General features: G+C 35.4%; 1 protein-coding gene and 1 long non-coding RNA gene across 2 annotated transcripts; one reads left to right on the forward strand and one right to left on the reverse strand.

Annotated features, from left to right (window-relative positions):
• Positions 1-16,640: 16,640 nt before the first annotated feature.
• LOC141391524 (uncharacterized) lies at positions 16,641-19,751 on the reverse strand. Its single transcript, XR_012409672.1, has 2 exons — positions 19,666-19,751; positions 16,641-19,601 (listed from the first exon to the last, which is right to left on the reverse strand). It is a non-coding gene; the product is annotated as an uncharacterized lncRNA (long non-coding RNA).
• On the forward strand, positions 16,770-24,398 carry Crz (Corazonin). Its single transcript, XM_073964400.1, has 3 exons — positions 16,770-16,816; positions 23,756-24,007; positions 24,072-24,398. Exons 2-3 carry the CDS (start codon positions 23,790-23,792, stop codon positions 24,310-24,312), a joined length of 459 nt encoding a protein of 152 aa, XP_073820501.1. The 5' UTR covers positions 16,770-16,816; positions 23,756-23,789; the 3' UTR covers positions 24,313-24,398.
• Positions 24,399-25,258: the final 860 nt, after the last annotated feature.

Genomic DNA, 25,258 nt, shown 5'->3' on the forward strand with positions numbered 1-25,258 from the left:
TCCGATCTCAATGGACGCATTGCGCGTCGACACCATCAGCTTGGTCTTCTCGCCGTTGACCGCCAGACCCACTTTAGCAGATTCTCCTTCGACCTTCATAAAGGTATCGGTTACTTCTTTTACTGATCGTCACATGATATCTATATCATCAGCATAAACAAGTAACATGTAGATTGTGCCACTTCCTTTGACGTTTGCCTCTCGTATTACCTTTTCCAGCAGGATGTTGAAGAGATCACACGAAAGGCTGTCTCCTTGTCTGAAACCTCTTTTGGTACCAAACTCTTCGGAGAGGTTCTTTCCTATTTTAACTGAGGACCTCGTGTCAGTTAAAGTCATTTTATAAAGCCGGATGAGCTTTGCGGGAATACCAAATTCAGCCATGGCTTGGAATATCATAAAGTCTTATATCCATTCTTATGGACGGGACTCTAAAACTTCATTTACCATACTTCTTCCTTAAATATCAAAAATTTACAATAAAGGGACGTTTTATCTATCGAATAATCAAAAAGTATACTAAAATTGACAAAAAAAAGTCCTTTGGGATATGATAGATCTTCGCTAAACTCACAATTTTCTTTTAACTGGTTTTTTGTAGCATTTGCAGTTTTCAAGAAAATCTGCGGTGGCAAAGCCGCCCCAGTGGCGCAGGCACCCCATGTTACCATATATCATCAAAAGTAACCATGGGTCTATTTCTTTTTGTATGTTACATGTAAATGCTCAAAGACATAATACCCTTTACGAGAGCTTGATGCAAGGTATAAATATATAGGAAAGAAATGCAATTAGATATTTATACCTGTCTTCTAATTAGGTATGTATATACTTAGCTTATATGCGCATATCATGCATAACTTAACACTTAGGTTCGTTATACATATCTCAATAGCTGTAACATAAGGCCAATTTTTGTACATAATTTTTAATGTAAAATATTTGGAAGTAAATACTGCCGTTGAAGTTTATGCAATATTCAATATCAATAATTGGGTATTTGTATGACTTCTTAGGTATTGTTCCTTCAAATTTTCCGAAACTAATCAAAAATGTTAGTGGAGAAGGGATACAGGGAAACCACTGTAAAAACGCGCCGAGTAGCTACCGCACTAGTGGTATGGGAATTTGTGCATATTTTCTATTGTATGACTCGTATCTCAATAATGGTAAGTCTTAGTCAAAAATCGTGAAGAGCACTTTTGTATAAAATTTTGCAATCTAAAATGTTTACTTTAATCACTTTTAAAACCTGCAGTTTTCGAAATAAGTTTAAAATAATCGCGTAATGAGAACTTCCTCAGAGGTGGCGTGGAAATATTTTGTATTGTTTGACTCATATCTCAAGAACGGCACGTCTTAGGTAGAGACCGTAAATACCATTCTTGTACAAAATTGTATACTCTATAACCTTTTCTTTAATCACTTTTTAACAGAACATACATTTTTCGAAACAATTGTAAAATAATCGCGTTATGTTAATTTGCTCTTAGGTGGCGTGCATAAGTGCATACCGTGTATTGTATGACTCGTATCGTAGGAACGGTGCCGTATAGGCATTTATTGTAAGGATTAGTATTTATTGAAAATTTTGTAATCTACATTCTACTCTTTGAGCATTTCTTGATAGAAACGATGGTTTTTGAAATAAGTGTAAAAGAATCGCGACATGCAAACTACCGCACAGGTGGCGTAAAATTGTTTGCATTTTCTATATTGCGAGACTTATATCTCAGGAACCGTAGCTCCGATGTCAAAAACATAAATATTGTTTTGGAGATATGATCAGCAAACCGAAAAAAGTCCCAAAATTTGATCTTTGACCCCGAATAACATTTTTTGCACACATGAAATCGATGGGGACTTTTAGGATATCGCTTCTAATGGCTAAACCTAGCTCTCCAAAAAAATTAAGCTTTGTAGGAATTTGTGCTATTTCCCCCTTATACGCATGTCTATTTTGACTGGACTAATAACTCTAATGAACATACAGACAAAAGATATAGAGACTTTTTGGAGTAGGCAGTAGGAAGAAATGGGCAAACTTAGTCCATATTGAATGTGGATCTTACTTTTGGATTCATTCCCTTCTTATTTAGCCATTTTATGTGGTCTCCGTAGGAGTTAGAGCTATTGGGCCATTATGCAACCATAATATCGCTGAAAACTGGATCACCAGGAGTACCTAAAGTGAATTGTTGAACTTTTGTGAAGGTGGGGGGACGTATACTTGGATGCGCACAATTTCGGTCAAATGGGATGTTTATTTCGTAAGTTATCATGCTCATTAGTCATTTTATTTGAAGCTGACGGGGGTTTTTACAGCTTTTGGTTCATTGACACAGCAAGTATGTACTTGCCTTCGAAAAAAAACTGTACCTTCATAATAGTAAATTTTGTATGGGAGGTAACTGAGGGAGTTGACCGATATAGTCCATATTCCATTCTGATCTATTTTTAAGAAATATTACAATGTGCAAAGTTTGGAAAACTTTAGCGATCATGCTATGGCCCATCTTCGAACATAAGCTAAGTTTGGTAAAAATATCATGATGTTTACAATCGCGTACTCCGATCGAGAGTTATCGTGCGGTCCATCCAGCTAGACGGACAGACATCGCTAAATCGACCAACAATTGTCTGAAACTGATTTTGTCCAAACATATATAGAGTCTAAAAACATTATTTCAATGAGGCACTCTCGAAAGGAGTAACCGATTTGTTCCATACTTTGCACATCGTAATATTTCTCTTGGACATAGAAAAGTGGGCTATATCGGCCCACTTCTCACTCATAAAAGTTCAACATTTTTGTTAAAGTCCAGTTTAAGGTTTTTGTTTGAGGATCAGGTTTATGTTTGAGCTTCTACGTCCACGCCCCAAACAAAAGGACTACATTATTTTTCGGGATAAATAATTTGGTTGCATGTCCAGTATTCGATCTGTCCATTGATGAGAGTTTCAATTTACGAAATTTTTAGAACTTTTGAAAGAACGGTACCCAAAGGAGTGGTCCGATGTCCGTCTTCGAACATTATCTATAATTTGTAGAAATATTACCAACGCAGTATCTAGTTCGAAAGTTGTCGTGCGCACCAGTCGCTACACATGGCGGCCTTACAGCTTTCGGACAATTTTGTCAGGAAATATAGACTATTTTCTCTAGAAGTACGGACTTGTCCTTGAAAAAACTTGTACCGTCGTAATGGGGGCAAAGAATACAAGAGCGATAAAAAGAGAGCAAAAATATAGTCCATATTCAGCGTAATGTTGGCGAAATTGCTTGAATATCTCAGCCATGAAAAGCTTATCTGCAAGTGGTGTCTGAAGTCACGCGAGGACAACCTGCTACAATATTTAGAAAATCTGAATTTAGCGAATAAAGGAATTTGAAAAGGGCCAAAAGGCTTCCCCAATATATTTTGTGCGTTTCCAGAAGAAATGCTACATTTATTCAAATCCATGAAGATCTTATATATATATATATATATATATATATATATATATATATATATATATATATATATATATATATATATATATATATATATATATAAGAGCTTAGTGATAAGTGAGTGAGTGACATGTATATCATCGCCCAGACGAAACCGCTGAAGCTAGAAAGCTGAAATTTAGACTGTGGGTTGCTGTCGGTGTGTAGGGGTGAGATAAGGCTGGGTTTTTGGAAAAGGTACTAAATATGGTGCCATTTGTATTAGCAAACGGGAAGAGTTAGAATTCTGAAATTTGGAATGAGGGTAACTGATGGAGAGTTAGAAAGATGTACCAAAGGGTTTTTGGAAATTCGACCTCTAAGTGTACGAAAAGTACTAATTTTGGTACCAATTGTATATTTTGAACGTATTTAGCTAGAAAGTTGGAATTTGGTATGGAAATGAAGGTTGGGAAGTGGTGTTTATAAAATAAAATGGTTTGTGAAATTCGTACTCATGTGTACGAAAAGTACTAAACGGTACTAAATTTAGTACAATTTGGATTTGGGTGAAAGGATAGAGCTGCAATCCTGAAATTTGGAATTAAGGTTACTGTTCGAGTGCAGAAGGAAGTAGTTTTGAAAACTCGTACTTATGGGTACAAATGGTACTAAACTTGGTACAATTTGGATTTGGGTGAACGGATAGAGTTGGAAACCTTAAACTAAGTTACTGTTGCAGTGCAGGATTGATGTAGTTTTGGAAATTCGTACTTATGGGTACAAAAAGTACTAAATGTGGTACAATATGGATTTGGTGAACGGATAGAGCAGAAAGCCTGTAATTTGGAATAAATATTGCTGTTGGAGTATGGAATTGAGTAAGTTTTGGAAATTCGTACTTATGGGTACGAAAAGTACTTAATGTTACTAAATTTGGTATATTTTGGATTTGTGCGAACGTGTAGAATCCTGAAATTTGAAATTAAGATTGCTGTTGAAGTGAAGAATTGAGGTAGTTTTAGAAAATTAGGTACAATTAGGATTTTGGTGGATGGATAGAGATGGAAACAAAAAATTTGAGATTAGATAGTGTGGGATTGACATAAGGAGGTAGTTTTGGAAATTCGTACTCACATGTAAGAGAAGTGTTAAATGAAACTAAATATTGGTAATTTTTAAAATATAGAATTAAATGTATATAAAAAAGATATCTCGGAAATTAGTGCCCAAGTTGTATTAAAATTTAAATTGGGTGTAGGAATAGAGGAGAATTCGGAAATTTGGTATTAATTTCGGTGTTTGTATACAGGTTTAAGATGTGGATGTGGTTGTTAAAATACGTACCTTAAGTATAAGAAAAGTACTAAATCGTTCTAAATTAGGTACTTGATGTAGAATAAGAGCTAAAATTAGAAGCACTGTTATTGTGCGGAGTTAAGATATGGTGGGGGTACATATAGAACTGGCAATGAGAATCATGGTTGGTATATAGGGTTGATATAGGGATACATTTTTGAGGTTTATACCCAGGTGTACGAAAAGTACTAACTTTGGTACATTTTTTAAATTCGTACAAATTCTGAAATTTGGTATAAAGGTCGCTGTTTTCTGAGCTATGGAGGTGCTATTGGAAATACCTCCTATAAGGTTACGAGAAGTACCAAATTAGGTTTTAGGTGTAGTATTAAAGCTGAAGTTATATAATTTGGAATAATACTACTAGTGCACGCAAAGTTCTAAAGGGTAATACACCATAAATGATTTAGAATTACTAAATTGTATTACAAATTGAATCACTAGTATGAATGAACTGGTAAATCCAGCGCTATGGAATTTGTTATGAGAGTCACGGTTGGGATTAGATCACAATGGCATTTAATATGTATGACATGTTTTTTTTTACATGTGAGCATTGGGAGAACAAACTGCGAAATTTGAGATAAGGTCCTGGGTTTGAAAATTTGTATTCAATATTGTACCATTGGTTTTATGTGAACGCGAAGACGGTTTTTATTTTTGAACAAAATTGTGTTTTTATTCCATATGGAAACGTAGATCTATACATTTTTTGTTTTGCACCCAGTGGACAGAAAGCCATCAATTGAAACACGTGGCTGCTGATTTGTAGGGGTGAAATACATCAGATGTTTTTGAAAAATATAACAAAAATGTTACAAATCGTCTGCTCCGTCGGAAAATGTCGTAAGTCCACTTTTTATGGAAATCGCGTTTTTGGTACAAGATGATAGTACAAGTCAAAACACGTCGTATGATATAAAGAAAATGGTAGTATGTCGCGTTTTTCTATATGTTTTGACCTTGTCGGAAAAGGTCGTAAGTCCACAAAACGTACAAACTTGAGTACAAAAAGGTCATAAGTCCAAAGGAAAATGTATACTTTAAAAGAATACTACAGCTAATATAGTTCAGAGATAATTTTTAACGTCTTCCATGGATGGGGTACAATGTAAAGAACTAGCCTACACCTTTGGATGATAATCGGATGATATTTGGCGGAGCCTGTGGTCCAAACTTTTGAACAAAAATTTGATAATTTCTATATTGCAACGAAAATTTATTATTTATATAAAATATATTTATTTTCCCCTATAAGCGAACTGGTTATGAAAGATGGACTTCTGGCATTTCCTTGAAACAAATTGGGATGCTGTATGCGGTCAAATATCTCATATATTGAAAAATTAAAACAAGTAAAAAAGTATCAGTCGGCTTGGCCGACAGAGATATACCCTCAGCCTGTGTATATTAAAACCATTTTTTCCCAAAAAAACGTATGTATTTAGAGGGTTTTAAAAATTTTGGGCGTATGAAACGAAAAAAAAATGTTGATTAGGATTAAGGATCTAAAAGGAATGGGTCGACATTGACCGTTATGGAAGTGAATCTCCAGCCACAACATATGGTACCATAGGGGGTTTTTACACTCTTCGGGCTGTTTTCTCAAGAACCATGGGCTTGACACTGAAAAAACTTTTATCGTCGTAATTGAAGCAGCGAATGCAAGTTGCTTCAACAAAAATCAAAGTGATTCGATATCAGGTCTTGAAGTGAACTTATCGGAAATTTTGTGTGGGAGGTAACGGATGGAGTGGACAAATATAGCCTATATTTCAACCTGGTCTATATCTGGTAGATATATTAGGATGTGTAAAGTATAGACCAATTCGGCCACTCCCTTCAAGAGTTACCGTACGAACAATTTTTCCGAACATGTTTGAAATTTTGTGGGGGAGGTACCTGAAGGAGTGGACCGATATGAGTTATGTTTAAACTTAACCTATGTTTGGACATATTTTGGACCGAATCGGCAGATTCGTTCGAGAGTTATCTTTCGCTCCAACCACATCACACGGTGTCATAGGGGTTTTTTTAAAGTTTCATGCTATTTTCTCAGGAAGTATGGACTTGCCCCTGATGAAACTTGTACCGTCGTATGGAGGGCAGTGAATACAAGTTGCTAAAACAAAAATCAAAGCGATTCGAGAGATGGCCCTAAACTGAACTTTTCCGAAATTTTGTGTGGAAGGTACCCGAAGGAGTGGACCTATTGAGACCATATTGGAATTTCATATTACTCTGGTAGAAAGTTTACGCTATACAAAAAATGGACCAAATCGGTCACTCCCTACAAGAGTTATCGTGCGCACAAACTTTCCGAACATTTTCGAACTTTTGTGGGGGAGGTACCGGAAGGAGTGGACCGATGTAGCTCATCTTCGAAGTTAAACTAAGTTTGGGCAAAATATTACGAAAGCCAAAATTTTAACCGAATCGGTTCATCAGTTCGAGAGTTATCGTGCGCTCCAGCCAGCAGGACAGACAGACAGACAGACAGACGGACGGACATGGCTAGATCGACTCCAAATTGTCTGAAACACATTTCGTCCAAACATACTTGGGGTCTAAAACCATTATTTCGATGAGGCACATTTTTATCGTATCAAAGTGTATATCACGAATATTGTCAATTATTTCATATTCCATTTCCAAAAAAATTGATAATTTTTTTTCGCGCTACATCAACGATTTTTGATATGTAGGTTAAGAAAAAAATTCCCAGTACGAATCTGGTCGCGAGCCAATTTTTGGTTGTTGCGGACAAAAGTTATGGCGGTTTTATTTCGGCTTTTAAAAAAGAAAATATTATAAAAACGCTAATTATTTTAATGAGCACAATTGTTACAAAAAAGTTCTCTCGAAGTGACTTCAGCGAGTAGATTGCATAATACCTGCAAAATGTTACACAGAACTCGCGGTATGTACATAAAATTGATAAATTATTGAATATAAGTAAACTTTTTTTCAAAATTAAGGCCATTTAGTGGTCATAAAATTACATAAAAATTTGTTGTGGATCAAAACTTCACGGGGAATCAAATGAGACTACAATCATACAGATTGGTGTTTCAGTTTCGATGTTACAGCCAAAATAAGCACATATTTTGGTCAAAAAAATTATTTTTTGTTTGAAAAAATATTTTTTTACATGCATTATGTAGTAGAAAATATTGGAAAAATCTATAAGAATACTTCCTTCATTTTGCTTAAATCTCCCAATAAAATAGACGGATTTTGCTTTATTGACATTCATATTAAAGCTTTCCTATTAGGGAAGGTAATTGGGTTGATGAGGATATATCTCAAAGCATATAAAATGGAAACAGAGGTCAAATAAACCATTTTAATTTATATGCATTTTAAAATACGTGTAAGTCGCGTAATTATCAAAATCATTTTGTCCGCATGTGATTTTCATGTACAGCAAGATCATATCTTTTAATTTAAATATATTTTTCGAAATTTAATTTGGAGGCTAAGATGTAGCATCGGCTGCATCCTAGCATTAAAAAACCTATAAAATATCGCTAATTTGCGCAAACTGCATACAATATTTGTCCGCATCCGATTTCAGTGTTCACCATGAAAATCTATATCGATATATATCTAATTCAAGGCGATCAATCAAGAACCGTGGATGTAGCATCACACACTATTTTTTGGGATAAAATAAATGTAGCTCCCTTATCAGTGAAGTTTTCAAATCTCTGTTTCCGCTAAAACGAAGATGCTGTACTAGTTGTTTCATTGCAGTGGAAACGAAACGTAGATAACGCGATAAAATACGTGATATTTCCAAAAATAATTTTAGATGCTTTTTCTACTTTGGAATTTCTTGTAACTCGCGTTTCAGTAGATGGATTTTTACGGGGAATGATTTATAAGACCCGGAACGTGAAAAACTAAAATGTGCAATCAAGTACGAGTAAATCGAGTGACAATTGTAAAAATTAGGCCCGAAAAATATGATTTTTAGACAATTGTTCGCACAAAATTTTCGCATTTGTATGCAGATTTCTATGAAGCTGTGCAGACTACATTCACAATATTCGTATCAAATAACTCAGAATCGCGAGTTCTTCAATCCTATATACGATTTCAAAAAACACTGTAAATCTGGCTTCAAAATGTCAGCATCATTTAATGGTAGAAGCAGACCAAATTTTGAAAAGTAATACATTAGTGAGATGATCCTTATTTAGTTTGCTTCTACTTTTACTTTGACAGGAAAATCGAGAGAAGTGTGGTTTACTCAAAAATCGAGAGATAACAAAAAAAGACATGGTGGCTTCAACCCATTTTCACCAATTTTTTAACATAAATATAGCCACAGCTTCCACGCAAATTATCTTTTAAGGCCAATATTTTTTGCCACGTCCAAAAACATTTCATTTTATCCAAAAGTATTTAATTTGTACAATATACAATCACGAGTCGCGTGTTCTAAAAGGGTAAACCTTGGCTTCAGCTATGTTAAATTTTCAAAAATATTGGTGATATACCCTCCTTAGCCTAAAGGCTGAGGGTATAAAAAACGTCCGTAAATTGTAGGAAAAGGTCGTAAGTCCCTACAAAAATACAAAACTGTACAGGAAAAGGTCGTAAGTGCAAAGACATCCAATTACCTCCCAAACGCGACGGAATTTTATCAAACAAAGTACAGGTATTGAAGCGGAATAAACAAACGAAGAATACTGCCTTTACCACCATAATAAAATCTTTAATACAGAAAGAGATGGAATGTTTTTTCTTCCTCCTGAAAAATTTATTGAGAGGGACTTACGATATTTTCCGACGGAGCCAGAGATGGTCTGTTTGACAATTTTTTGAGTTTTCTACGGTCGTAAAGTTGTAAACGTCGGAAAAGTCACATACCGGTATGAAACGTATAAAAAGTCGTTTACGTCATAAACCTAAAAATGTCTATGGTCTCTATATAATTTCTAATTTAAATTATTATTACACATTTAATACCTCTACAATATGGGTTATTTCGTGTTATATTTGCACATTTTAATTATATTTTACACTTTTTATACCCTCAGCATTTATGCTAACGAGGGTATATACAATTTCATACGGGAAAAATGTGCCTCATTGAAGTAGTGGTTATAGACCACAAGTATATTTGGACGAAATTCGCTTCAGACAATTTGGAGTTGATCCGTTACTCTGTCTGCCGGTCTGTCTGGCTGAAGGGTACGATAAATCTTGAACGGATCAACCGATTCGGTTCAAAATTTGGCTTTCGTAATACTTTGTCCATAATATTTAGTTTAAGTTTGAGGATGGGTTATATCGGTCCACTTCTTCCGGTATCTCCCCCACAAAAGTTCGAAAATGTTGGGAAAATATGTGCGCACGATAACTCTTGAAGGGAGTAACAGATTTGGTTCATGCTTTGCACATCATCAAAATTCTACCAGTCTTATATGAGGTTCCAATATGGACTCAATTGGTACATTTCTTCTGGTACCTCCCACACAAAATTTTGGAAATGTTCACTTTAGGACCACCTCTCGAATCGCTTTGATTTGTATTGTAACAAACTGTATTTACTGCCCTCTAAGTCCACACTTCTTGAGAAAACAGCCCGAAGGGCGTAAAAACACTTATGTCACCATATGTAGTGGCTGTAGAACACGATATCTCTCGAACTGATCAACCAAACTTTGGATCTCCTAATATTTTGTCCAATTGTAGTTTAACTTTGAAAATGGTCCATATAGGCCATCTCCTTATGGTTCCCCCCCCCACAAAAGTTCAACATTTTTTTAAGTACAGCTCAGGATCTGTTCGAAGATCATTTGGACAATTACACCGATGCTACTCGTTTTTGCTCCTTTTTTAGCGGTATTATGTTTTTCCTGGGTAAGTCCATGCTTCCTGACATACTGGCCCAAAACCTTTAAGTTATACAGTGACCAACTGAAATGTCTCCTAAGATCTACTTCCAAAATACTCCATTTTCGATCTATTCCTTCAGGTACCTCCTCCGCATTATTTGCGAGCTTTAGTTCATACTCTCAAAAGGTCCACAATATCTGAAAACTCCCTAATACTTAATTATTATTATTATTATTGGGGAAAAGGTTTGAAGGTTTGAACTCGCACAGGTTGGGTGTACATCGTTGTCGGCAAAGCCGACTGATACTTTTTCACTTGTTAGTAAATATTTTGCTATTCAAGATTGTTTAGCATTTGTCAGTTGCAATTTATTGTAGTGGTTTTACAAAAAATTGGACATTTATTTAATATGAAATTAAATTTGTAAAATAATTCCCACCCGTTGTTATAAATGTATTGTGTCCTATACATATGAATATTTAAATTAACAAATATATATTCAACAATTATATTACAAGAATATTCAAAAAGTTTGAAATTTAACGACTCCATTTTCGTTCAACGCCTTGAACGATACAGCCCAATTCAAACTCCATCTGTCATATCATGTGAACATTATATTACAGAAATATGAAATGATAATATTTTTCTATTTCAAGGAAAACAAGTAAGAAAGTATCAGTCGGCTTTGCCGACAGAGATATACCCTCAGCCTGTGCAAATTGAAACACTTTTTTCACAAAAAACTTATGTATTTAGGGGGTTTCAAAATTTTGGTCGTATGAACCGACAAAAATTTTTATTGGGAGTAAAGTTCAAAATTTTTTTCGGAAAACGTACTTAAAGGAATGGACCGACATAGACCATGGGGGTGCCATAGGGGGTTTTTACACCCTTCGGGCTGTTTTCTCAAGAAGTATGGACTTGCCCCTAAAACAACTTTTACCATCGTAATTGAGGCAGCGAATGTAAGTTGCTTCAACAAAAATCAAAGTGATTCAATAGCAGGTCTTAAAGTGAACTTATCCAAAATTTTGTGTGGGAGGTACGGAATGGAGTGGACAAATATAGTCCATATTCGAACCTAATCTATATCTGGTAGATATTATGAGAATGTGTAAAGTATGGACCAAATTGGTCACTCCCATCAAGAGTTATCGTGCGAACAATTTTTCCGAATATTTTTGAACTTTTGTGGGGTAGGTACCTGAAGGAGTGGACCGATATGGCTTATCTACGAACTTAAACTAAGTTTGGAAACAATATTACGAAGACCAAATTTTGGCCGGAATCGGCATTTCCGTTCGAGTATTATCTTGCGCTTCCACCCGTAAACATGGTATCATAGGGTTTGTTTTCCAACTTTCAGGCTATTTTTTCAGGAGGTATGGACTTGCCCCTGAGGAAACTTGTACCTTCGTATAGGGGACAGTGAATACAAGATGTTACAACAAAAACCAAGGCGATTCGAGAGCTGGTCCTAAACTGAACCTTTCCCAAATTTTGTGTGGGAGGTACTCGAAGGAGTTTACCGATTGAGTCCATATTGGAACCTCATCTAAGTCTGGTAGAAATTTCATAATGTGCAAAGTATGGACCAAATCGGTTACTTCCTTCAAGAGTTATCGTACGCACAAAATTTCCGAACATTTTCGAACTTTTGTGGGGGAGGTACCGGAAGGAGTGGGCCGATATAATCCATCTTTGAACTTGAACTTAGTTTGAACAAAATATTACGAAAGCCAAATTTTGGACCGAATCGGCAGATCCGTTCGAGAGTTATCTTGCGCTCCAACCACTACACACGGTGTCACAGGGTGTTTTGTAACTTTCAGGCTATTTTCTCAGGAAGTATGGACTTGCCCCTAATGAAACTTACAGCGTCGTATAGAGGACAGCGAATAAAACTTGCGTAAATAAAAATCAAAGCGATTCGAGACCTGGTCCTAAACTGAACTTTTCCGAAATTTTCTGTGGTAGGTACCCGAAGGAGTGGACCGATTGAGCCCATATTGGAACCTCATCTAAGTTTGGTAGAAATTACACGATGTGCAAAGTATGGATCAAATCGGTTATTCCCTACAAGAGTTATCGTGCGCACAAGTTTTGCGACAATTTTTGAACATTTGTGGGGGAGGTACCTGAAGGAGTGGACCTATATAGCCCATCTTCGAACTTAAATCGAATCTGGGCAAAATATTTCGATACCCAAAATTTGAACCAAATCGATTGATCCGTTCGAGAGTTATCGTGCGCACCAGCCAGACAGACCGACAGACAGACAGACAGACAGACAGACAGACGGACGGACATTGCTAGATCTACTCAAAATTGTCTGAAACGGATATCGTACAAACATACTTGGGGTCTAAAACCATTATTTCGATGAGGCACATTTTTGGTCGTATCAAAGTGTAAATACCCTCTTTAGCCTAAAGGCTGAGGGTATAAAAAGACACTTTCAATGAAAATTTGTTGTTCTTTTTGTTGAAAAAAAAGATCTCAAGAAAATCTAAAATGTTATTGAATTGGATTAAATACAAATATTGTTAAAACCATAAATGTTTTAATTCTGTCGTAAACCTATGTTTTTTTGGGTAAGTTTACGACGTTTCTGACGTATGTATTATACGTCGGAAATGTATGTCATATACGTCACAGTTTCCGACAGGCCATCTCTGGACGGAGCAGACGAAATAGTACTTAAATGAAATTACATATCAATTAAAATAGGTACTACTACAACAACATTTTCAGAGTTCACCATTTCGGTATTAAATACTATTTGTTGTTGTATTTTATTTCCTTTTCGCATACGAAGTGGCGGGCACTTTGATAGTAAGGTATATATGATAAATTATTTTGAAAGCAATTTAGAGGGAATTGAAAGAGTTGATTTTGAACTAATATTCTAGGTATGACTGAGAAGTCAAATATAACAATATTTCCCCCTTTATTATATATTGGCTTTTTTCAAACAGATTTTTAGCTTCCAGGCAATTTTAAAGTTAAATGTGACCATTGAAAAAGAGGACCTTCTTAGCATCAACTTTTAATATGAAAGTTATATCTTGAAGTCCTCCAAATTGGTTTATTTTGCGCTGTCGTATCCAACCAATAGTAAAGGAAAGCATATAATAATGACCATTAAAATTTCAAATTACACAGAATCTAGAATTTTTAACGGCTATTTTGTAGAATCTGTTAATACATCGAAAAATGGTGTAAAAAGACATCTTAGTAACAATTATAATCAGTTTAGAACTTTTAGAAGGTGCACCTCTAAGTTCTAATTTAGGTCTTCTACTTGCAATGAAATCTATGAATTTATTGAAACCATTAATACGTTCAAATGTCCATGTGAGGATAATATTCCTTCTAAACTGGGATAAATTGACTAGTCTTGCTCCAATAAAGCCTTCTGAGGCACGGGAAAACATTTAATTTTGTTTTTTTTGTTAATAATTGGTTGTTAATTGACCTCTTTCCAAGATTTTTAAAATAATAAGACTTTTTTGAGCTTGAGGTCATTGTTTGAATTTCATTTTTATTGCATTTTATTTACATTCCCAATATTTCGCAATTTTAAAATTGCATCTTCAGGGGTGATCTATAGAAAACATAATAGTTGTATATTTTAATAATTATTATCACAGCTTTAGATAAATACACATTTTTTGTAGGTACAAGATTTGTAGGTACACAATTTTTCTTACATTTGTATAAAAATAATAAAACAGTCAAGTTAATCTATCAGCTATTGTAGTTTTTACCACCATTGTCTGGTGTTGTTATTGCACTGATTTCTTGTTGTTGAACGATCTCTTCTTAGTCAAATGCCGATAACAGTAAGCTGCATTATCTGTATCGCTTTTGTAGTTGATTTTCTTGTCTGTTTGTATGTTATTAATATGTAGCATCTCTAATGTTAACCTTCTGTTGTAATTGTTTTCAGTTTGAAGTATTCGTACGTTGTCAAAATTTGGCAAGTGATTGGTCAGCTTACAGTGTTCTGCAAGTGCCGTTTTTTGGGTATTATTTTGGTTCCTTAATTTTATATCCGATTTATGTGCCGATAATCTAGTCTTCAATTTGTTTTTAGTTGTTCCCACATATCTTTTACCACAACTTTCATCCACTTTTCCATCACATTCAATACTGTATATTACATTATGTCTTTCAAGACTCGGAATTTTACTTTTTGTATTGGTAAATAAGCGTTTTAGGGTGTTGTTAGTCCGAGTTGCCACTTGGATTTTATCCTTATTGTATAGATCTGAATTTTGAAATCTTTCAGATATTCCTGGAAGATAAACCATTGATTTGTAGATCCTTTCGGGTTTCTCTTTATTCGTGGGGGTGTTATATTGGTTTATTAGCTTTTCTATTAATGGTTTTGGAAAACAGTTTTTGGTCAGAATCTCTCTTATTTTCATCTTATTACTTCCATGAAACTTTTTATCGCTAATATTTAATATTCTGTTTACAAGGTTTTTTTCCTGTGTTGATAATCATTTGTTTTGGGTGTTTGGAGTAAAAATTCAATATACGACCAGATGCCGTTGGCTTTTGATGCCAATTTATCTCCAATTTTCTTTCATTTCTTATTACGACCGTGTCCAAATATGGAATGGAACCATTTTTCTCTTCTTCCATAGTAAATTTGATATGACTATCGAAATTATTAAATTTTATCAATGTATCTGTTATTGCGTTTTCCTCTATGATTATAAATAAATCGTCCACATATTTTGTCAGAATCACTGGTTTCGTCAAAAGTGTTTCCATACAGGTGTCAAGTAGTTTCTCCATCACTAAATCAGCTACAATCGGAGAAGCCGGTGAACCCATTGGCAGTCCTTTCTTTTGTTTGTATATCTTGTCTTCGTATTGGAAATAGCGGTTGTCTTTGATGCAGAATTTTAGAATGCTGAAAAATAGGCTCTTTGTCATATTTGTTATTTCTTTAATCTCGTTCCACTTTTCCTCTATAATTTTTAGACCTAAGTAGTTGTCTTTATGGACCTTTGGCAGTCCATATAATCTCGGTGCTGTAGCCACGTCTGTTTTGAGGTTTTTCCTATCTATTGCCGAGATAATGTTATTTTTGTACAACTCTTCTACGAGTTCATTGTTTTTCTTCGACAAATTTGTTGTTGGATCTTTAACCAGCCGTTGATAAGTCATCATGTCTTTAATTTTGTCAAAAAGCGTAATTAATGGAGCTAAATCTGAATTATACATTTTTTTATTGACTATTTTCAGTTAAGCGATGATATAGTGCTGAAGTTCTCAAAAATTTCCTCTATTTCCTCTAAATAAATTCGTCTAACTGACGTATGTCTTCTCCTACAAATATGACACAAGACCATACCGAAACATGTAATTGCATTTAACAAAACTTTAACAAATGATCAACACATGGATAATTATCGGCTATACTTAACCTCTTCAATCACAATCCTTTCATCACCAATGTCTGCATAGACATCTTTGTGGCTAATCTAAGTGGGGTTTGGGGGAATGAAAATGATGTTTATTTTTAGCAAGACCCACAGGCAAAGTGTTATCTTTGATGATGGGGCAGACCACGAAAGGGTTTGATTTTTAGCAGAAAGTGAAGGTGATAATTTTTTAATCAACAAATGCATTCAATTTACTCGTTGGTGCGGCACCAAAATCCATCGTCAATATGGAATCCTTCTATGGAGGATGTTTATATGTGTTGTTTTGTTGTTGTTGTTACTTTTGCTTTACATACACATGATATGGTAGTTTTTTTTTGGTAAAATGAACAAAAACAATTGCCTGCTAATAACATTTAATCCGTGTAGATGCTAAATAAAACAAGTGTTATTAAATGAAGAAGGCGGTCCGGGTACACGTTGAATGTGAATTTTGTTTTATTAGTAAAGGATTACATTCCAATCAGAATTTGCTTGTTGAGATTGTAATTTCTTTTGGTACATATTTTATATTCTATATTTCTTCCAGTGTATTTAGTTAATATGACTTTCCTTCTGTTCCAGATGATAATTGCTGGTAAAGATTCTGCCTCTTGTATCTCAGCCAAGAAATGTGGTATAAAACCACGAACATATTTCAGTTTGTTATTCAGTCGGTATTTCAAAGAACATTTTAACGGACGTGTAGTTTATTCCTTAGACAGCAAATGTAAGTTTCAAAATTTGTGATCATACTTCAAAGGTTTTAAGTGTGTGAAAATAAGAATTTAAATATATAAAATAAGTTGTAAATTTGGAAATCTTAACACTTGGTTTAGTGAATATTTAGCCATACCCATTCACACTATTATAAACAAAGTTTTTGGGATCGGATTAAAGCGACTACGATTTATTTTAATGATATCCATATATGGCTAAAAATATTTGAAATTTTAATAAATAATCCTCAGTCGACTCAAGAATAAAAATAGTGTGTTATTTTTGGATTTTTTTATTTTGCAAGACATAGTCGTGGTCCGATCTAGTATGGAAAATTGATATCATCCGGGAACAGGAAAGAAAAACCAGTAAGAACGGCCGGGCCGATCTTGTTATACCCTCCACCACAAGTTGTATTGAGGTAAAATGGAATAATTAGTTTCCTTTCGTGTATGAAGAAGACTTAATACTAAATTTCAGCAATTTCGGTAAAACAATGTGAGACACCATTCTATGGGGGCTACTTCAAAATGTCGATCTATACCGAAAAATTTCTGACGAAAAGTTTTTACCTTTACTGATAATACTATTCTGGAATATTTTATAACTCTTGGAAGACGAAATAACGAATTTCGGCCATTTCGGTTGGATATTGACGTCACAATCTTCAGTATTATGAAAATCCGGAGGTACCGTTCTATGGGGGCTATATCGAAACGTGGACCTATACCGACAAATTTTAGTGAGAAACGGGGCAATATGAAAGCGTGGACCTGTACAGACATATTTCTGGCGAACAGTTTTATATCACATTGAAGACTAAATACCAAATTTCAGCCATTTTGGTGGAATATTGAAGACACAACCTTCAAAATACGAAAAATCGGGAGGTACCTTTCCATGGGGGCTATATGAAGGCGTGAACCTATACCGACAAATTAAAAGGGGAAGTTTGAGTACCCCCAACGAAGTCTAAATACCAAATTCCAGCCATTTCGGTGGAATATTGACGCCACAACGTTCAAAATACCGAAAATCGGGAGGTACCGTTCTATGGGGGCTATATAAAGGCATGGACCGATACCGACAAAGTTCTGGGGGAAAGTTTTATACCACCAACGTAGACTAAGTACCAAATTTCAGCCATTTCGGTGTGATAATGAAGCTAAAACCATAAAAATACCGAAAATCGGGAGGTACCGTTCTATGGGGGCTATATGAAGGTGTGGACTGATACCGACAAATTCTGGGGGGAAGTTTTGTGCCCCTAAATAAGACTACGTTTTGGTAGGATAATGAAGCTAAAACCTTAAAAATACCGAAAATCGGGAGGTACCGTTATATGGGGGCTATATCAAAACGTGGACCGATATATCCCATTTTCAATACCATCCATCCTGCAAGTAATAAAAACTTCTTTACCAAATTGTGACTCTCTATTTTTAAAATTGCGAGCTGTATCTTGATTTCAACAGACAAACAGACGGACGGACGGACGGACATAGAATTTTATGCTGATCAATAATATATATACTTTATAGGGTGTCCGAAGAATATTTCGATGTGTTACAAACGGAATGACAAATTTATGGTGGAGGGTATAATTATAGTAACGTTGGATAAAGAGAAAAAAACTAACATCCATAAGGAAACTATACCAAAGCATTGAACTGTACTGTAAATGCTTTTAAGAATGTGTTGTACAAACTTACATACGATTTTTCTATTTGTCCGTAAATCGTACGAACGAAAACAATGCTTGGCTTTTACAGCGTATGAGTATACCAAAATGAAGATCGATTTCCACACAATTCACCTTGTTCGGTGAGCAAATGCAGTCGGGTGGTACTGTTGTATGGGAGATGTACCAAAACGAGGGCCGATATAGCACATCTTCGAACATCTATGTATATGTCCTTGATCTATTGAGGATCTCACTTCAAGCATAAGTTTTTCTTTTTTTAGCGCATATTCCAGTAGAGAACTGTTTGGTATTTAAATGATAAAGCGTACTTGCTACTTGACCATCCTTTGTTAGCATATGTGGCACAAAAGTTTTCTTTCCAGGTATCCCATTCCGAGTTTAAAGTATTTTTTATGATCATTGCACTATACCAGTCTAAGCAAGATCTGTCCAGGAAAACCTTTAAAATTTCGATTTTCTCCTCGTTTCTTGAAATTTCTAATCTTTCACATTCGTTTTCAAAATCATCTAACCACTGATTTGCATTACCTTTTCCACTGTATTTTTCGATAACAAATTTTTCTGCCAATTTTCTTAGACATGGTCTCTCGTTACTTTTTTGGTTATTCATTATCATTTGAAAAGCCTTTGCCATTTGATCTGCTATTGTGTTCTCTGATATACTTGTATTACTCTCTCTATCGTTGTCAGTTTTTTCTTCTGGGTATGCACCCCCAATCACCAAGTTTTCATCCGCATCACAGTATTCTTTTTTCATATTTTCTGTCATCTTAATCCACACATTTCTTGTTTGATATCTTTTCTTTAATGTGTTTTTGATATTTGCGTAAACCGCCGATCCTAAAATGCTCGCATGTTGTCCTACCGGTTGCAGTTCTCTTGGTACTACGTAACTTTTACCATCTTCAGTCTTAATTGAGGTTATACAAATCACGTTTGTTTTTCCATCCTCTGCTGCCTTTACAACAAATGTAAAATGTAACTTCTCCATGTTATTTATTCCTCGACCAAAATTGTCGTTTTATAAGGCCAAAGTCAACTGCCACTTCGATTTAAGGAATTGTAAATAAATAGACTTCGGAGTGTTGCTCTATAAATAAAGTGATATATTTTTTTCAGTGATCAAACTTACAACTATTTACAAACATTATTACCTATAAATAAAGAAACGACAATTAAAGTCTATTACTTCACTTTCAATTCCTTTTTATGTGCTCCTCACTTTTATCTGACTTAAAACTTTGTGTTAATCCAAATTTGTTTACTTTTCTATCGCTCTCTCATTTTCTCTCTTCATCATTTTATTATGTCTCAGTTGTTTATTCCACATATGTTTTTATCTGTCTTTTGTTTATTATAATTTAAGGAATTGCCGGCAGAGTGCGTTAGTGTCGTTTCTTTACACATCTATAAATACTTAGCTCTCACAATGAAAATGCAATACAGGTTGATACACCAAATATTTATAAAAAGTTGTTCTAGATTCTGAATTCCATTTAAACTCTATTTACTTTGAAAATGTAGTTAATAATCAAATCGGGAACCAATGTTTATCATTTTTCGCGGAGAAGTTAAGTTCACTAAGCAATGACAACTCCTGCAATGACACGTCAAATCGAATCAAAACTTTGATCTAAGACTACAATATTTTTGTTAGAGTATTTTTAAGTCACATGTATTATCTAGAAGTATTTTTGTCGCATCTTCCCATGTAAGTGCCACCACTGTGTTTTGTTAGGTAGTTTCACTTTTTTACCCTCAGCCTTTAGACTAACAAGGCCATACATATAACCTTTGACGTTCAAAAATGTATTTCATGCACATGGCCAGTCCATATGTCTGGTTGGTGCACAGGTAACTCTCGAACGGATCAAGCGATTTGATCCAAACTTTGGATTTCGCAATATTTGGTTGGTTTACACAGGACAGCTGAACTAAGAAAATATTTTCATTCCTCTCTATTTGTTACTTTATTTTTATACCCTCAACATTTATGCTAATGAGGGAATATACATTTTCATACGGGCAAAATGTGCCTCATCGAAATAATGGTTTTGGACCGCAAGTATGTTTGGACGAAATGTGTTTCAGAAAATTTGGAGTCGATTTATAATGTCCGTCCGTCTGTCTGGCTTGCTGGTGTGCATGATAACTCTCGAACGGATGAATTGATTTGGTCCAAAATTTGGCTTTCGCAAACTTAGTTTAAGTTCGAAGATGGGTTATATCGGTCCACTCCTCCCGGTACCTCCCCCAAAAAAAATTCGAAAATGTTCGGAAAATTTGTGCGCACGATCGTGAAATTACTTTGCACATCGTGATATTTCTACCAAACTTAGACGAGGTGCCAATATGGACTCAATCGGTCCACGCCTTCGGGTACCTGCCACACAAAATTTCGGAAAGTTCAGTTTAGGACCTGCTCCTGAATCGTTTTGATTTTTGTTGTAACAACTTGTATTCACGGCCCCCATACGGCTGTACAAGTTTCATCAGGGGCAAAACCGTATTTCCTTAGAAAATATCCTGAAAGTTTCACAAAACCCCTATGACACCGTGTGTAGTGGTTGGAGCGCAAGATATCTCTCAAACGGAACTGTCGATTCGATCCAAAATTTGGAATTCATAATATTTTGTCCAAACTTAGTTTAAGTTCAGTTAAGATGGGTCATATCAGTTCACCCCCACAAAAGTTAAAAAATGTTTGGAAAAATTGTGCGCCCGACAACTCTTGAAGGGAAGGACCGATTTGGTCCATACTTTACGCATCCTAATATATCTACCAGATATAGATCAGATATGAACATGGACTATATTTGTTCATTCTTTTGGGTACATCCCACACAAAATTTCGGATAAGTTCACTTTAAGACTTGCTCTTGACTAACTTTGATTTCTGTTGAAGCAAATTGCAATCGCCGTCTCAATTACGACGGTAAAAGTTTTTTCAGTGGCAAGTCCATACTTCTTGGGAAAACAGCCCGAAAGTTGTAAAAAACTCCTATGGCACCATATGTAGTAGCTGGAGAGTACAATAACTCTCGAAGTGATAAACCGATTTGGTCCAAAATTTGGCCTTCGTCATATTTTGTCCTAATTTAGTTTAACTTCTAAAATGGCCCATATCGGTCCTGTCCTTAGGATACCTCCCCCAAAAAGATTCAACATTTGTGTCCAGCTGTAGTTTAGGGTCTGTTCGGAGATCCTTGGCAATTTATACCGATGTTTATGTTTTCCGTTGACAAGCCCATGCTTGTCCAAGCCCATGCATGTCCTGGTCCAACAGGTATACGATAACCCATTGAACCCACTAGTCATGGGCGCGATGTCTATCGAAAACTTATGACTCTCAAAATAAGATCCACTTCCGTAATGCACTATGTCGGTCCATTCTGTGCTCCGCAAATCGTTTGAACTATAATCCTAATCCACATTTTTATCGGCAAGTTCAAATGTCCAAAAAGTGCCACACATTTCTGAATAGACCCTAAATACATTCGATCTGACCGTAGATTAAAGTTTCTATTTACGAAGGCTGAGGGTATATCTCTGTCGGCAAACCCGACTGTTACTTTTTTACTTGTTCCAATTATTAATCCTGCATTTTTCAATCTCGTCTTCCACTTACTTACTCCATCGAAGCCTTACTCCATCGAAGCCTTGGCCTTCAACGTGTTCCGCCATGCGGCCCGTATTTATACGCATTTTTATCGGGTTTATCATCGCTCCTTATGTCGTTACGATACTGATGTCGTTGTATAGCCGATACAGCTCGTGGTTCATACGACGTCGATATTCAACGTCAACACCTATTGGTCCGTAAATCTTTCGAAGAATTGTGCTCTCAAACACACCAATCACTGCCTTATTTGCTTGCGCAAGTACCCATGCTTCGGAACCATACATTAGCACGGGTAGTATCAGTGATTTCTAAAGTGTTATTTTTTTGATGATATGTGGCTTTGTTTTTAAAACTGCTTACTTAAGCCAAAGTTAGCCAGTACAATTCTTCATCTTATTTCACAGCTGATGTTGTTTGTTGTGTTTATGACGGTGCCGAGGAAGACAAAGTCTTTAACTACGTCAAAATAATATGAACAAACTTCCACAGTTGGTACGAATTCTAGGTACGCATTTTGTGTCGGCACATGTTAACACCCGGGTGACATCACTTGAGATGAAAGCCGGTCAGAGCCGTTGCTTAGTATCATTCATTGCCTACGTCCAATACGTGGGCTGGATAATTCTCGAGTGACTAAGCAATTTCCTCCAAACTTTGCATGTCATAATAGGATTTTTTGGATGGCTAGTACATAAGCACTAAATATGCTTTTGTGCCATTATGTACCGGTCCACACTGGAGTGATTTCAATGAAGTAATTTCATGAAATTAGGCTTCTTATATCGAGTTCCATATTAAAGTAATTTTATGAAATTGCTGTTGTGCGTAATTCGATCTAAAAACGCCTAATTTCATGAAGTGGAACGTCTTTCCGAAAATTCTCGCTATAGTGCGCTTTTCGAGGATTGTTTAGAAATTTTCTTCGGAGGTAGGTCTTGTGATTACAGCGATATAATTTGTTGTGGATTAGCCCATACTTCCTGACATAATGTCGCAAGAGCAAGAGAAAAATCCTAAGGTGACCAACTAAATGGTCCGCACGATAACTATCGAAACGAATGACTTCAAAAATTAGATTCACTTTCATGAATCTTTAGGTATCTCTTCTACAAAAGCTCAATACTTTTGCGCTTTCGTCCAATTTAAATTTATTGGCAAAACCTACACATTTATTCGAAACGTCGCAATCGTTAATTTTTCAAATTGTAATAGGTTTGCGGCTCGATTTTTTTCATTTGAAAATCAATTTGAAATTCGTGTTCTCTGTGAAGAAAAACATTTCCATCCCTGATAATGATAATAACGAAGTGTGTAGGTATGTGGGTTAATGTCGAAGATAATATAACGAAAATTTTCTACATTTGGTTTGATTCTATGCTACAATAATTCAAAGACACAAACCAGCAAAAAAATATGTATACAGACACATACATCTGCCAAACATGTACATATAATATACATATGCATATTAAGCAACATTATAGATTTAAACATGTTTCTAAAATCCCCATATATTTTTGCCAATGTAAAATAAAAATAAGACAATAATAAGCGTACATATTATATTAAATTATTATAACTTTGTATTTTTTATTATTTAATACCATTCATTTTGTTTACAGCCAATTTTAAATCCACGTCAAACTGCAATTTCCTATGGGTCAATCATTTCAATATTCCATGTTGCGTGTCCTTGTGTTGTTGTTCTTGTTCTCAATGACATGCATGGCCCAGACATTCCAATATTCACGTGGCTGGACCAATGGCAAAAGAAATGGAGCTGGAAATACGGCTACGAATATGTTTCACCGAGACGATGAAGGATTGTCCGAAATTTTCGACATTCAAGACGTCAATGAAAGAAGACTAGAAAGGTTTGGCTGACTGGTTTAAAAAAATCGAAATAAAATTAAGTTTCAAAACAATTCCTTCTTTCAGATGTTTAATGCAACTACAACATGCTTTAAGAAATCCTTTGCTTTTACGTTCCACCGCAGCTGCCATGGCCTTAAATCCATTGTCGGCTAGCAATCAAATTGGTAACAGAAACAGCAACAACAACAACCCTAATAATGGCAACAACAATAATCCCTTGTTAAGAAATCATCAATCAAATGAATTATTTGAAGAATTGAATAACTCGCTTATCGATGCAAACGATGATTATGGCAAACATTAAAGGGATAACAACACCAATGGCATGAGATGAAATGAGCCCACAATCACACAAAAAGGACATGCGGTGAAATAAGGCACTTGATTTGAATAGAACAACATCTTTTACAAAAAAATTAACTTACTTAACCTTTTACTAAATAATCAATTATCGAATGACGAAAACTAGCATAAAAATGCTACAAAAACAAAAAAACACACATAAAAAACATCACCTGAGGCTGGCTTATAATATCAATACTGTTGACTTTTAACATACCTACGTAAATGCTTAAACTCTTCATAATTCTTTACTAATGTAAATAAATTTTAATTATTTTAATTTGTGTGTGTGTATTATTGAGAGTACATGCATATAAACCAAACCGATTAAATGAGAGCAATTGAAAGGAGTATCATTGTGTGGCAAGGAGTAGGCATTGCGCATAATAGGCATGCAAGAAAAATTTGCTGTTGAACTGTTCGGAGAAGGATTTTTCCTATTTGAGCAGATGACAGGGTATCAGGTAATGTAATCTTGCAAAATTTGAAATTATGGACCTTGCACCTTTGAACGTATTTCTCTCTTTTTCTTGTGGTACATGGATTTATTTTCTCTCCTTATACCCCAATACTTCATCCATGAATATGCCACATCACGACACTCCTGGTCATATCGTGGGTTTTTCGACACAGCCCTGTGGTACCCATCTACGAATTTTGTTTGTAACTCCTCGAAATAATCAAAGTATATATATAATTGATCAGCATGTTAATCTACAACAACACATAAATGTGACGCACTGTAACATAGCTGCCACAACGCATGCGTTTGGTTGCGGATTTGAAGTCGGTCAGAGGTTAAATCATCTGGTCTCCAGCAGCACCTAGTGAATGACACACTTGCTACACAAAGGATAAAAGCAAATTCTTCAACATTAGCTTTGTTTGCGCTCATGCTCCAACTGAAG

This window comes from Musca autumnalis, unplaced genomic scaffold (genome assembly GCF_047663935.1).
Source record: "Musca autumnalis isolate F117 unplaced genomic scaffold, ASM4766393v1 scaffold_1, whole genome shotgun sequence".
NCBI classification, from domain to species: domain Eukaryota; kingdom Metazoa; phylum Arthropoda; class Insecta; order Diptera; family Muscidae; genus Musca; species Musca autumnalis.